This window comes from Trachemys scripta, chromosome 13 (assembly GCF_013100865.1).
Source record: "Trachemys scripta elegans isolate TJP31775 chromosome 13, CAS_Tse_1.0, whole genome shotgun sequence".
In the NCBI taxonomy this organism is placed as follows: domain Eukaryota; kingdom Metazoa; phylum Chordata; order Testudines; family Emydidae; genus Trachemys; species Trachemys scripta.
In genome coordinates, this window is record NC_048310.1 from 33,837,705 (window position 1) to 33,851,741 (window position 14,037).

A 14,037-nucleotide genomic window follows, 5' to 3' on the forward strand; every position below is an offset into this window, starting at 1 on the left:
TTCCATATCTATAATATATAGATCACATTTTACCAATTTTAATTTAAAAATACAAAATTAACTAATTTGGGGAATAATGAAATGACAGTATAGTGCTAATATATTAAACCTTTTATGTTAAATATATATCTGATGGTATAATTTCTAGAATAATAAAATAATTTCCCCCACCATTAGTGTAAAACTTTGTTTAGTTGGACAGACTTCCATTATTTATCTGAAACTTGCAATGAGTCTGATATAGATAAATAACTAAAAGATAAATCTGAACATCTCAGTCATAATCTTGTATTTTGCAAGATATTACCATTGAAATACAGCTGTCGCTAGTTATTGGTAATTTCTCTTCAAAAGCTGATGTCTAAATACACTTTTATAATTACAGTCCTAACAAAGAAGTTGGTATCAGTGGTTGATCACATTAGTTAATTTTGACCTCAGCTATATATTAACAAATCTTTGTTACAGACAAAGCTGCTAAACACATATTATACCTGACATAGGACCACAAAAGCAAGAAAACATAATGCTAAAATATACCCTCTACTAATCCACACACAACACTTCACTATTACAACTAGCTTTACCACAATCTTAATTCTGCTCCAGAGGGATGCCATCTTTCTGTCACCATCATCACCACAAAACCCCTTCCCAGCACCAAATTACTAAATCAGACATCCACAACTAATAGTGTTTTGAGGGCAGACTTTGATAAGGTGGGTAGTGGAAAGGTAGCATCTGTACGGGTGCAAAGTTAAGGTTGTGGTTCATAGATAAGGACAGATGGGACCACTGTGATCATCTAGCCTTCTACATAACAAAGGGCATAGAACTTTCCTGAATTAATTACTGTTTGAACTAGAGCATATGTTTTAAAAAAGAATCTAATCTTGATTTTAAAAATTGCCAGGGATAGTGGAATCCACCAGACGATCTGCTTAATTGTTGCAGTGGTTAATTACACTCATTATTAAAAATGTTCACCTTATTTCTAGTCTGAACTTGTCTAGCTTCAACTTCCAGCCATTGGATCTTGTAATACCTTTGTCTAAGCTGAAGAGCCCATTACCAATTTCTTGTTCCCTATATAGATACTCAGCCTGTGCTCAAACTATTTGCTAAACTAAATAGACTCAAAGAGCTCAGTCATGATAAGGCATGTTTTCTAATCCTATAATCATTCTTGTTGCTCTTTGCTGAATCCTTGCCACTTTATCAATGTTCTTCTTGAACTGTGGACCTCAAAACTGGACATAATATTCCAGTAACAGTTGTACCAATGCCAAATACAGTGGTAATATCTCCCTATACCCACAGAGATCCCCCTGTTTCTACATACCAGGATTCCATTAGCCCTTTTGACCACAGCGTCACACTGGGAGCTCATATTCAGATGATTACCCTCCAGCATTCCCAAATCATCTTCAGAGTCTCTGCTTCCCAGGATAGAGTCCCCCAGTCCTTTGGTCTACATTCTTTGTTGTTGTTTAAGTGATAGTCCCTATTGTATTCCACTGAGGATTGCATTGGGACCATATTGTCAGTGAATGTTCATAACTCCTTACATACTATTCTTACATACATTTTGCAATGATTATGATGACCAGTATGACACAGGTTTTCAGTAGAGACCTTACATGACACTCTTTTTGGCAAACTTATATGTAGATGCCAGACTCAAGGAATCCCTGTAGCCCTTATACACCCCTGTGCGCTCTGCCAGTTGGCACCAAGAGGTCCCTGGGTCACAGTGCTCCAGCTGCCTCGGTTCCTTTCAGCCATGAATAGCTGATGGGGTAGAACCGATCTGGGGTAAACCCGGATCAGTCTTCAGTGTCTAGCTTAGATAACACTATTAGGATTTTTTAGTATAGGATTAATTGGTATATAGCTAAGGATAGATTTTAGTCAAAATTTTCTTTGGTTCTGAGATGGTTGATCCAAAGACTAAGTCAGGCTTTAAGAGATGTGCTTCCTGCCTGTTTTTCCAGCATCCAGTGCACATACCAGATGCTTTGTCTGTCTAGAAGAGGGGTACTTTCCTTCAAATGCTCTACATTTATTCCAAGAACGAGAAAGAAGTGGCAGAACACACTACAGGCAATTCTGCTACAGGAGACCTTAGCAACAAAGCCTATTGGATCTGAACTTTTGTATGGATCCAAGACATACCATAGCTCGCCTCAAATACATCAGAGGTTAAACTCTTCAGAGACACATGCTTCTTGTCTGTTTCACCTCTGAGCTCAAAGACTATCGCTCTGTCCCAGTTCAGAGCAACTGAACCAATATTCACCCTTCCATGGGCCAGCAAGGCACCCATTCTCAGGCGTCCAACTCCCCAGCCATCATCTCTGTGGGCAGAGATATGCACCTCTCTCCTTCATGACTGGGGTATTTTCAGGCTGTACTGTTCCCGGCCTATACTTTAAATTCTCCAGTAAAGTCAGATTGTTTAAGCAGGCCTACTTTTTCTTCTCAAAGTCCATAAACAACATAATTGTCCACCAATATGTTACCATACCTTTCTTTCTAACCAAATATATTTATTCTTAAGGTAAAATCATTACAAAGAAAAGATATTAAAAACAATAAAGAAACTACATGCATGCAAATAAACTTACCAGAGATTACCTCCTGATTCGAACCAGGTGAAGAATCTTTCAGACCCCACCATGGAGTTTTTCAGTGGTCACAAATTTATAACTGCCTTGGTTCAGAACAGGCACACCTATGAATCTAAGAATCGCACTTTTCTCCAGTTCAGGCCTCTGGTTTTGTCCTTGTGTAACAGGTGATCAGCAGACAGTGAGTTTCTGCTCAGGGTGCAGCGTGAAAAAGAATGGGTCCAGAGGAGAGAAGTTGGCTTCCCCTCTTAAGTATTTCATAGGAATCCCACTTAACTTTGTCTTGCACGTTGTTTCAGAGTCCTTTGAAGCTCATAACACTTCCCAAGACTTACATTAATCACAAAAAGGAGGAGTACTTGTGGCACCTTAGAGACTAACAAATTTATTTGAGCATAAGCTTTCGTGGGCTAAAGCCCGCTTCATCAGATGCATGCAGTGGAAAATACAGTAGGAAGATAGATATAGATAAAATACACACAGAACATGAAAAAATGGGTGTTGCCATACCACCTCTAATGAGACTAATCGATTAAGGTGGGCTATTATCATCAGGAGGGAAAAAAAACATTTGCAGTGATAATCAGGATGGCCCATTTCAAACAGTTGACAAGGTGTGAGTAACAGTAGGGGGAAAATTAGCATGAGGAAATAGTTTAGTTTGTGTAATGATTCATCCACTCCCAGTCTTTATTCAAGCCTAATTTAATGGTGTCCATTTTGCAAATTAATTCCAGTTCTGCAGTTTCTCGTTGGAGTCTGTTTTTGAAGTTTTTTTTTGTTGAATAATTGCAACTTTTAGGTCTGTAATAGTGACCAGGGAGATTGAAGTGTTCTCCGACTGGTTTTTGGATGTTATAATTCTTGACGTCTGATTTGTATCCATTTATTCTTTTTCATAGAGACTGTCAGGTTTGGCCAAATGCACACATCAGATGTCAAGAATTATAACTTTCAAAAACCAGTCGGAGAACACTTCAACCTCCTGGTCACTCTATTACAGACCTAAAAGTTGTAGACTTTAAGGCCAAAAAGGACCATCATGATCATCTAGTTTGACCTCCTGCACGCTGTAGGCCACAGAACCTCGCCCACCCACTCCTGTAATAGACCCATAACCTCTAGCTGAGTTACTGAAGTCCTCACATCATGATTTAAAGACTTCAAGTTACAGAGAATCCATCATTTATTCTAGTTTAAACCTGCAAGTGACCTGTGATCCATGCTGCAGAGGAAGGCAAACATCCACCCCAGGTTACTATCCAGTCTAGTACATAAATATTTTAAAGGAAGTTGTTAATAGAAAGAAAATTAAGGGTTGGTTACTCTCTTTCTATCAGATACAATATTACCTGTTTGAGTAAATATTCTTTATACTTGCAATAGTGAATAATACTAGAACTTCTTGACTTGTGTCATAAAGTGGGGGCATAGTATTTTTAAAAACAGTTAACTTCATCCTCTTGACAAGATTCCTACTCTCTCTCCCCCCCTCTGAAAATGAATACAGGTCTAAAAAGCAAAAAGAATTATGACCTTTTCCTTAAAATGCCAGTTCCCTTAAACTGTTTTCTAATTCTCATTGCCTATCTGTAATATAGCATTTTTCTTTTTCATTGTCCTGCACCCTCAGTTGCATAAGGTATCCACTGGTTTCCGCCATTTTCCAGTCTTGTGCTGATCTGTTCGGGTTTGAGTGTCATGTTCATAGATTACTACTTTTTCTATTCTACATAATATTCCTCTAAGATATGCCCTCTTTATCACATGAGATGCTTGCTATGCCATTCTTTGTTCTATAATATGTCTGAGAACAGCAGTATGGTCTGCACATGATCTTAGTGGTCTAAAACCTGCTTGTTCTTCTCTAATTTGAAGGGCCTCTTATTACTTCCTAGTTGCTGATGCACTTTTTCCCAGAAACTGAGAGTAATGTGATTCTTCTGCGATAACACATACACGTGTGCGCGCTCTCTCTCTCTCTCTCTCTCTCTCTCTCTCTCTTTTTTACACTGGGTTGGGTTTTTTCTTCATTCTATTGTCTATCCATAAACACAAGGAAAGTCTGTAGGGCTGTTTTGTAACTTGCTTTAATTACTTGCTTTGTTACTTGCTTTTTCCAAGTGGTGGTGTCCACGTTATCACTTGCCGTGGAAGTAGTGGTGGTGGTATCCTTAAAGTATGTCCTAAATAGGTCCATCATCATCTTTTTGCCATATTTGATGCTTTAGATTGTTTGCTCTAATCAGAATTTCTGATGTTTCAGGAAAGATCTTCTGCAGGCATTTACTTTGGAATGAATTGATCGTATCAATTTCTTTTGTAGATTTCCATGGCTGTACTCCATAAAGGAGGACAGACATGATGCTGATGTTGAAAATTCTTATTTTTGTGTTAGTACCAGTCATGCTACTTTTCCAAATATTTTTAAGTTAATAAAAGTTGTTTGCTGCTTTGATATTTGTTGCTTGACATCTTGCATGCTAGTCACAATTGTTGCATATATCACTCCTAGATAGGTAAATGACTTACTACTTCTAGTGTTTTTTCATCTTCTCTAATGGATACTTTGGGACATTGATAGCCATATATTTTGTCTTCCTCTTGTTGATGACCAAACTGACTTGCTTTGCTCTATCTGCCAAAAAGCTGGGTCTGTTCTTCCATTAAGCAATATGTTGAACTAGGCAGAACAATGTCATCAGCGAAAACAAGGTCATCCAATTGTAATTTATCGTTTGTCCATAAAATCCCTTGCATTCTGTGGTTATTTCCCTTATGACATAGTCAAAGACAAGTGCAAAAAATAGTTAGGACATAATATACCCTTGCCTTAGTCCAGTCATCACAGCAAACCATGGTGACTGATGTCACCATCTCTGTCTGCACATTTGGTATTATCACATAGATCTTGGATGATTCTAACTATTTTTGCTGGTATTCTGTAGTATGTTATAATTTTTGACCCTCTGTGTAGGCTGTCAGAAGCCTTCCATAAATCTACAAAATTTATCACAAGATGCTTGCTATGCCATTCTTTAATATGTCTGAGAACAGCAGTATGGTCTGCACATGATCTTAGTGGTCTAAAACCTGCTTGTTCCGCTCTAAATTGCAGGGCCTTTTATTACTTTCTAGTTGATGTTGCACTTTTTCCCAGAAACTGAGAGTAATGTGATTCTTCTGCGATAACACGCTCACGCTCTCTCTCTCTCTTGCTCTCACACTGGGTTGGGTTTTTTCTTCATTCCATAGTCTATCCATAAACACAAGGAAAGTCTGTAGGGCTGTTTCATTACTTGCTTTAATCATCTCTGTAGTAGCATTATCCTCCCCAGCTGCTTTCCCATTTTTGAGTTTACTGATGGCTTTTCTAACTATTGTAATACCTCCTAAATCAATATCAAGCTCTAGTGATAGATCTTTATCTTGTGTTTCTAGTAGTTTGCTTGGTCTTGGTCTATGTAAAACAGCCTGAAACTATTCTGCCCATCTTTTATTTTGTTGTTCTGTACTGAGTATTTCTATTTGCATCTTTAATAAGGCCTCCAATATGTTTCATGTTACCTATTTGATTATCTTATGCAAGATTGTAGGATTAACTCTTTGGCATCTTCAGCCTCAATGTTTTCTATCAATATATGTCCTTTTGTCTCTTCTAGCACTCTATTTTTAGCATTATGCACAATTATATATTTAGTACTTACGTAAATAGCTTTGAAAAGAGAAGGATTTTAAACATGGTGCGTCTTGGCAAACAACCCCTTTATACTTTGTTACCCTAGAGAACAGAAGGCTTCACCCTCTAAATTAAAACAATACCTTTAACAGTAAAAATAGTTCTAAAGAACCATTTCTGATTCCTTACGATTTGCAACAGCTTTTTCATTTTTTCAAATAATTTATTGCACAAAAATTCTATTTTTTTTTTTTTAAGACAAATGTGGGTTGTCAGGTTTTTTTTAAAGTTTCATGATTAAATGCCCAAGAAAGCTTCTCTGGTATGGTTAGCACTAAAACTGATCTGTATAAAACTTGCTCAAAACTGTGTAATACATGACTGATAGTTAAGGGTCTGAATCTGCAAATATCTGAATGTGAATAGCTTGACTTATGCAAGTAAAACCATGGTAGTCAATCACACTGCTTGTATGATTGAAGTAACTTAGTTGTATATGTATTGGCAAAAGTAGTCCTACCTTTTCACTGAAATGTAAGAAATATGACTTTTTAGTCTAATTTTGTTGTAGACACTGTTGAAAAGTCACTAGCTCCCTAATGCTTGTGTTTTAAGTATCCTGTATGTACTATTTGTTTTTAATTACATACTGGTATTTGTCCTATGGTGGTTCGTGCAACATCACACAAACTTAAAAGCAATCATTCAGCTTTCTACTGGTAGTGTATGACATCTATGAATAGTTGGATCTCTGGTTTTTCTTTTTTGTCTTCTACCAAAAGGTAATGGTGGGTGGGTGTGTGTGTGTACATGCTTGCTTCTGGAATTAGAAATATTAATTTAATTTTTATCACATTATGTAATAGCTTTTACCTTAAAACAAGTATCATCATGCTTTTTTCATTAATGTATTTTTTATAAATATATTTAAACAGATTTTAATTAGTCCATGTAAATTAAGTAGAATGGGCGAGATATTCAGCTTATATTAAATGAGACAGTATGTTAACACTAATACACATCAGTTAAGGATGTGACCATTAAATTTTACAATTTATTTTAATTTACTTGATATTTTAAAATCATAGTGGAAAACCTGAATTTTCTCATCCTGTTTAAAGAATATGTGTAAAAAAACTACATGTGCTCTTTGACTGTGGTGTCAATTCATAATATAATCTATGCAGAAATCCTTAGTGATATAGATTTGTTTGTAAAGAAAACTTTGATCAGATTATATTAAAGTAAATAAAGAACCTTGGATGATTCCAACAGTAAGAACATTTAAGAATCTTAGAATCTGTTTACAGTAACTGAACTTTAATATTTTGAATTGCATTCACTTTCAGAAAATGCTTTTTCGCCTGAATTTCTTGTAAACTTAATTTCTCTCAACAGATGGACGACCTCAGTGGGAAGTAGAAGGGAAAATAATTAGGGGAAAGTGTCAAGGGGTGAGAAACTTATTTTTCTTACTTAAGAAAAAGAAACAGATTTCTAAAGAAAGAAATTGGTCTTCATTGTCTTGTTTTTCAGTTTAAACTTTTACTATAAAGTAAATGATTAATAGGATACATGAACAAGTTTTGCAGTTTACTTCATCTGAAGACTTTTTCTAAATTATCGTAACAGTATAAAGCAGTTATTAGGTTGCTGCTTCCTAAGAAAACGAAATGATAAACTTGTTTGAAAAACTAAAAGGGGGGAAATGTAGAATAACTGTTAAGGTGAGAAGTAATTTTAATTGCATTAGACTCCTGCCAATGAGATGAGCAGCATGAAGTTTAGTGTCTGCTACCATGGCATTCATATGCTCATGAAGATAAATTACTTCACATAAGTGTATTTTTAAATAAAAATGTAATATCTAGAATATGCAAAAATGTCTCCTGCATCACAGGGTCTTAAATCATATTTTGTTATGTTTCTGCTTTACTTTTTAGAAAATGCATGAAGCAATAGCTTCATCCAACTAAAAATCCCCATTTGAGTTAACATTGCAGTCAGTACTCAAGCAGTATTCTTTAACAGGTGTATTTCATTTACATTTTAAATGTAATGCTATCTTGTTTCAACTTTAATTTAGGCTAACATTGTTCTTGAAGTTCCTCCGTACCATAACAAAACGATTACAGCTGCAGTCCAGGTGCAGTTTTATCTTTGCAATGGGAAGAGGAAAAAAAGCCAGTCTCAACGTTTTACTTATACACCAGGTACACACAGCTACTGCATCTTACTGTAAGCTAATTAGTGTACACTAACTTTTAGTAATTTTTTAAAAAGTGTATTTCATAGATACCATACAAAATATGTTCCCTTTGATAAGTAGATGTGACTAATTTTTTTCAATTTGTGAATTGCCAATTAAGAATTTGTCTAATTTCATAACAGAAACTTGAATCCAATGTAGTAGTGTGAAATAATATGAATAGGGTTAAGAATTTCTATTTTGGCAATTATATTTTTACAACATTATTCAATTCTTTTATTCCTATAGCTTTTTGGCCACATGGAGTGTGTATTCTCAGTGGTCGCTGTTTTTCATGATTCTGTTGTGTCTCCAGTTAGTGATACTATGTAGTGAATTCCAGGAGTACAGTCACAGATGATAGAGGAATAGATCATCCCCAGTTTATGCGATGCCAGTCTTTCTCTCAATAGTCAAAATACAACTTTGGAGTTCAGATGAGATAGAGAAAGGAAAAAAAAAAAAAAATACTCCATAGACATGTTGCAGTGTGGAGAGAGCTAGTCTTGGAACTTTGTAAGAATGGCATACTGTAGTTGATCTGTCTTAGCAAGAGTGTTATTGGTATTGGGGAAAACCATACTGCAGATATGTAACATATATTCTTTTTGGATGGCTTTTCAAGTGGATTTAAAGTTCCTAATAGACTGTAAAGAGCAGTCAGGAGTTCATCAAGAACCAATGATAGCTGTAAGTGTAAGTTCCCTTCAGCATTGCTTTGTACACGCTGTTTATGTGAAATTGGAGGACTTGACATACACAAGTATATATCAGAAAACTAATGGATGCTCCTAACAGGCACTGTAGACTGACAACTGAATTATTATTTTACACCAAAAGTACACCAAAATAATCGTAAGCTGGCTCTTTCCTGAAAAAACTACTCTTGAAATATTGGAATGAGTAATAGAACATACCAGCTTAAAATGTGTCCAAAATAAAAAGGAAGTGAAGTTATAACTGAAGCTATATTACGGCAACCCTTAACACCCACTTGAAGGGTTTCCTGTTTTCATTTTAACATGCATGCTGTAAGCCAGTAATTGATTGGTACAGGTGTTGGCAGGAAAAAGCTGTTGTGCTTATAAGTAACAGCCCCTGATTATGGGTTACCCATGGCTTTTGGCTTAAAAAAGAAGCAGGGGGACTCAAATTATTGAAGAATGTGTGAACCTACAATTCTGTGGCTGTTTTTAAAAGAACCCTGGAGCTAAAAGGAAATATGAAATAAGTCTGTGTAGGCATGGTAATAAGCATCTTGGGGGGGGGGGGGGAAATCATTCTAGGTGTTTGAATAAAAAAGATATAATTATTGCCTCCACATATCCATACTTATGGGTGCATAGGCATGCCTCATTATTGGTGGAACTTTGGAAAGCTTTGATTGCTAGAATAGCATGCATGCGCTGTTGTAGCACTTCAGATTTTTCAGTGCAAACCAAAGTGAGTTTTTGGGGTGTTTTTTCCTCCTGCATTGCTATATACTAAATGTGCTTATGGGATTAGAGGAGTGAGCTGGGGCAAGAAAACTTGAGTGCCATTCCAATCCAAATGAATAGAGAACCTTCTTCCATTATTCCTTCGGGCAGAAAGACTCCTCAAAATAGAGTTCTCTGTAGGGCCCTCAAAATCAACCTTACCATTATCTGATGTGCAAATTGAGATCCAGCAACTTCACTCAAGTCCACAAATACTTCCTTGAGGGCCAGTTGTTGATTCCATTAAGGTCAACAATGACCTACTTAAGGGAACCTCTTTTGAGCTTCACCTCTTTTTTTCTTGGGAGCTAATGTCAGGGTGTCCCCCTCCCCCTGCTCCTGCAGCCCACTTACCCTTTTCCATATAGAGCAGGGAGGGGATACAGACTGAGAGAGACAGAGACAGCTTGGGGCAGCAGCTGCTGTCTGAACTTCCTGATCCACTTTAAAAGACAATGCACTTAAGAGTGGGTCAGCTTACCTAAAGGGGCAGTGAGCATCTCTCTCTCCCACACACAAGGTGTGTGTCTCTGTCTGCTATGCTGTCTCCCCTCCCTCCTGTTCGTGCTGCCTTGATGAGAGGCTACATTAACAACAACGAGTTAACGCTTGAGGGCTCAGATGAGTGATAGTTCATCATTTAGCAGCAAGGCATTCCCTGGGAAATATTCCTCCCTCTTCCACCCTCTAACTTCACCACCTCAACCAAGCTTCACAATCATCATAGAATCTTAAATTGTTTGTTTAAAACGTATACTGTGTGTATATCTACATAATATATAGTGTTTTTTTGTCTGGTGAAAAAAATTTCCCTGGAACCTAACACCCCTTCCCCCCCATTTACATTAATTCTTATGGGGAAATGGGATTTGCTTAACGTCGTTTCGCTTAGTCGCATTTTTCAGGAACTACAACATTAAGCGAGGAGTTACTGTATGTGGTTTGAATCCTCCTCCCAAACTAGGGATAAATGCTTCTTTGCACATCCCAGGACTATAGCCACAAGTGGGCCTGGGATAGGCCATGACCCCACCCAGTTAGCATCCAAGCCCACCTGAATATGAGCCTGTGTGAACCCCCTCTAATTCTTGTAATAGCAGCACATGTGGTAGATTGCTCCAGGACCCTGGCAAGGACAGTGAGAGCCATCTCCTCCTCCTCATCTGTTCCAGATCAATCAGTAACTGCCTCCTCCACCCAATAGAGAGGCCGGGGCACACTACTAGAGAGAATATGGCATCCCTGCAGAGACCTATATGGCTTCCTGACAGTCCCCACACATGGGGAGTTGTGCAGCTGAGGCAGCAGGTGTTAGAGTAGGACAGAGAAGAACAGGGGCTGCTGTTTCTGTGGTATTGGGAACAGCACATTACATAGCAGGTGATGGAGGCTGGAGAGCGGGAATAGGAAATGAGGTTCACCCAAGCTTTCTGGTCATTGCCTGTTCCCCATAATTGGGGCCTATTCAAACTTTCATTCCTAGCTACTCCTCTGCCACATTCCACTGTACAGACTGTCAGACTGGAGAGGGGAGGTAAATGGAAAACTTTCTTCTTACCTGTGAATTTGCTGTCTTATACATTCCATGTCTCATATTCTGGAATACCCAGAAATGGTTTACTTCAGAATTGAAGTAGTTGGATCTTGCCTCTAGTTTCCAAAGTTAAAAGGGAAAATACATGTTTGCATAAAGAAATATCTGTATATTTCCTAAGGCTCTGTTACAAGATTTATTTGTTAATGTTTGGTGGAATTAATGTATTTAGTTAGTATTTTCCAGCTTTGCAATATGTCATTATGGTGTATAATTGACAGTATAATTGGGTCTACAGTAGGGGATCTTCTGGCATAGTTAAATCACACCCCTAGCCAACATAGCTGTGCTGGCAAAACTTTTAGTTTTAGATCTGCAGAGGTATAATTTGGAGCCTCTGGTAATAGTTTCATAACCCTTTCCCCTGTATGTGGGGATTGGTGCTGAACTTCTTGTCAGAACCTTGTCAGTGAAGCTCACTAGTTGGCCCCCAGTGTCCTTTATTAACTCAAGTCTACTGAGCTTAGTCCCCTGACCAGTAATAGTACAGTAACCACCCAACTCCCCCCAAGCCAATACAAAGCATAGGGCAATAGTTCAGAAGATAGAGAACCTGGGGGTTACTGATGAGGAAAGAGGGAGCTGAAGGAAAACACTGAGTAGTTAAGAAAAGGGAAAATGTTTCAGGCTTAGAGGCCAGCCAGCATGACAAGAATAACAAATTCAAGAATGGAAGAGAAATTAAGAGTGAGACAAAAAGAATGGTAAGCAGTGAGGAAAACTAGTCGAGTATATAAGAAACACAACAGTAGTGGCATGGCATTTACACATAAGTGCTATGTAATTAAAGTATGTACTGAGTCACATTATAGTGAAGTAGAATTGTAAAGTATAACTTTGATTTTTATTCATTTTTCTAGTTTTAATGAAACAAGAGCACAGAGATGAAATGGATTTGACTGCTGTTCCATCTTTGTCCCTGACTCATACTGGCAGCGTTCAGGGCCTGCACTCCATCCGAACTCAGCTGTCTTCAGCAGATCCAGGGCACCCGCACGATAGTTTACTGTCTACATCACCCAGGAGCCTCGTGTGCCCAGTTCAGCAACCGTATACATCCATGGTGACATCAGCAGTATCCCATCTGTCTCACATACAAGGTAGAAACATCAGTCCAGGTGATGAGTGTCATGTTTTGCCTGCTGTGGTTCACCAGTCTTTCCAAGTAACATCACCACCTCCTGTGAGGCCTTCCTACCAGCCTATGCAATCTAATGTTATGTACAATGGGCAACCTGGTCTTCCCATGAACTCTGCCTCCAGCCAAGGATTTGACACTATTTCATTTCAACAAGATGCAGCTGTACCTCATTTGATAAATCTTAGCTGCCCACCTCTGCCACCAATGCAGTACCATTCTTCAAATCCTGGCTCAGTGACAACTTCATGTACAGTAGGGCATCCTTTGGCACATCCAGCTCATTCAGGACAATCATCACCTCATCTGCAGTCAATGGGATATCACTGTCCAAATACTGGGCAGGGTTCTCTCTCTTCTGCAATGAATCAACCCCTTGGGCAACCTTCCCCTCAGTTGCAGCAAGTCACATACCATTCTGCAAACCCAGGGTCTGCTTCATCACCATCCCCAACAGCTTCCCATCCTTTGGTCCATTCGCCACTGTCCGGGCCAGCTTCTCCTCAGCTACAACCTATGCCATACCAGTCTCCTAGCTCAGGACCTGCCTCATCCCCTCCCCCAACAGCTATAAGTCACTCGGGACAACACTCCCCTCAAGAACATAGTCCTGGATTGGGAGGTCTTCATGCAGCTTCATCTTTAGTACATCACAGTGTATGTGAATCATCTCCATTTTCATCAGACGGGGTAGCTGTTAACATTAAACCAGAACCTGAAGATCAAGAGTTGAATTTTCAAACAATTGGATTGCAAGACATCACACTAGATGATGGTAAGTGGATACAACTTTTGATGGCTGGGATTTTGTAAGATACTGGTGACATTGGAGCAATAATGTAAGCAATATATTTTTCAGAAGAACTCTTTTACAGGCATAGCTTCCATCCACAAAGCTTGTAGTCACATTTTTGTCCCCCCCAGTGCCTGTTGTATATGTACTGCACATTAGGTGTAATTCTTGTAATTAGAGGAACCAAGTGCTCTTCCTTTGATTTGCACCCACAATTTGTTTTATGGGCACAAAATCCTTTCTAAAAATTTACCCTTTACCATTCAGGAACATTATACATTCATCCTTCTACATGAGGAATTAGTTTTAAAACACTTCTTTGTAACTTGTTGATTTGATCCTACCGTGTCCTTTTGTTATATAACTGAGTTACTTAAGCCTTTGAATAATATCTTGAAATTCAAACTCTGGAAGAATACAATTCTAACCCTTAGTAGTGTTAATGCTTTATTTGTCCACCGTTTGCAATAGTCTAGA

General features: G+C 38.2%; 1 protein-coding gene across 2 annotated transcripts in view; it reads left to right on the plus strand.

The window, feature by feature from the left end:
* The window catches only part of NFATC3 (nuclear factor of activated T cells 3), a 143,457-nt gene that overhangs the window by 106,616 nt on the left and 22,804 nt on the right, over positions 1-14,037 (plus strand). For both annotated transcript variants that reach the window (XM_034788356.1, XM_034788357.1), the window contains exons 7-9: positions 7,708-7,763; positions 8,396-8,522; positions 12,490-13,542. In XM_034788356.1, the coding sequence (XP_034644247.1) occupies positions 7,708-7,763; positions 8,396-8,522; positions 12,490-13,542 (1,236 nt within the window). The remainder of the gene's footprint in view (positions 1-7,707; positions 7,764-8,395; positions 8,523-12,489; positions 13,543-14,037) is intronic.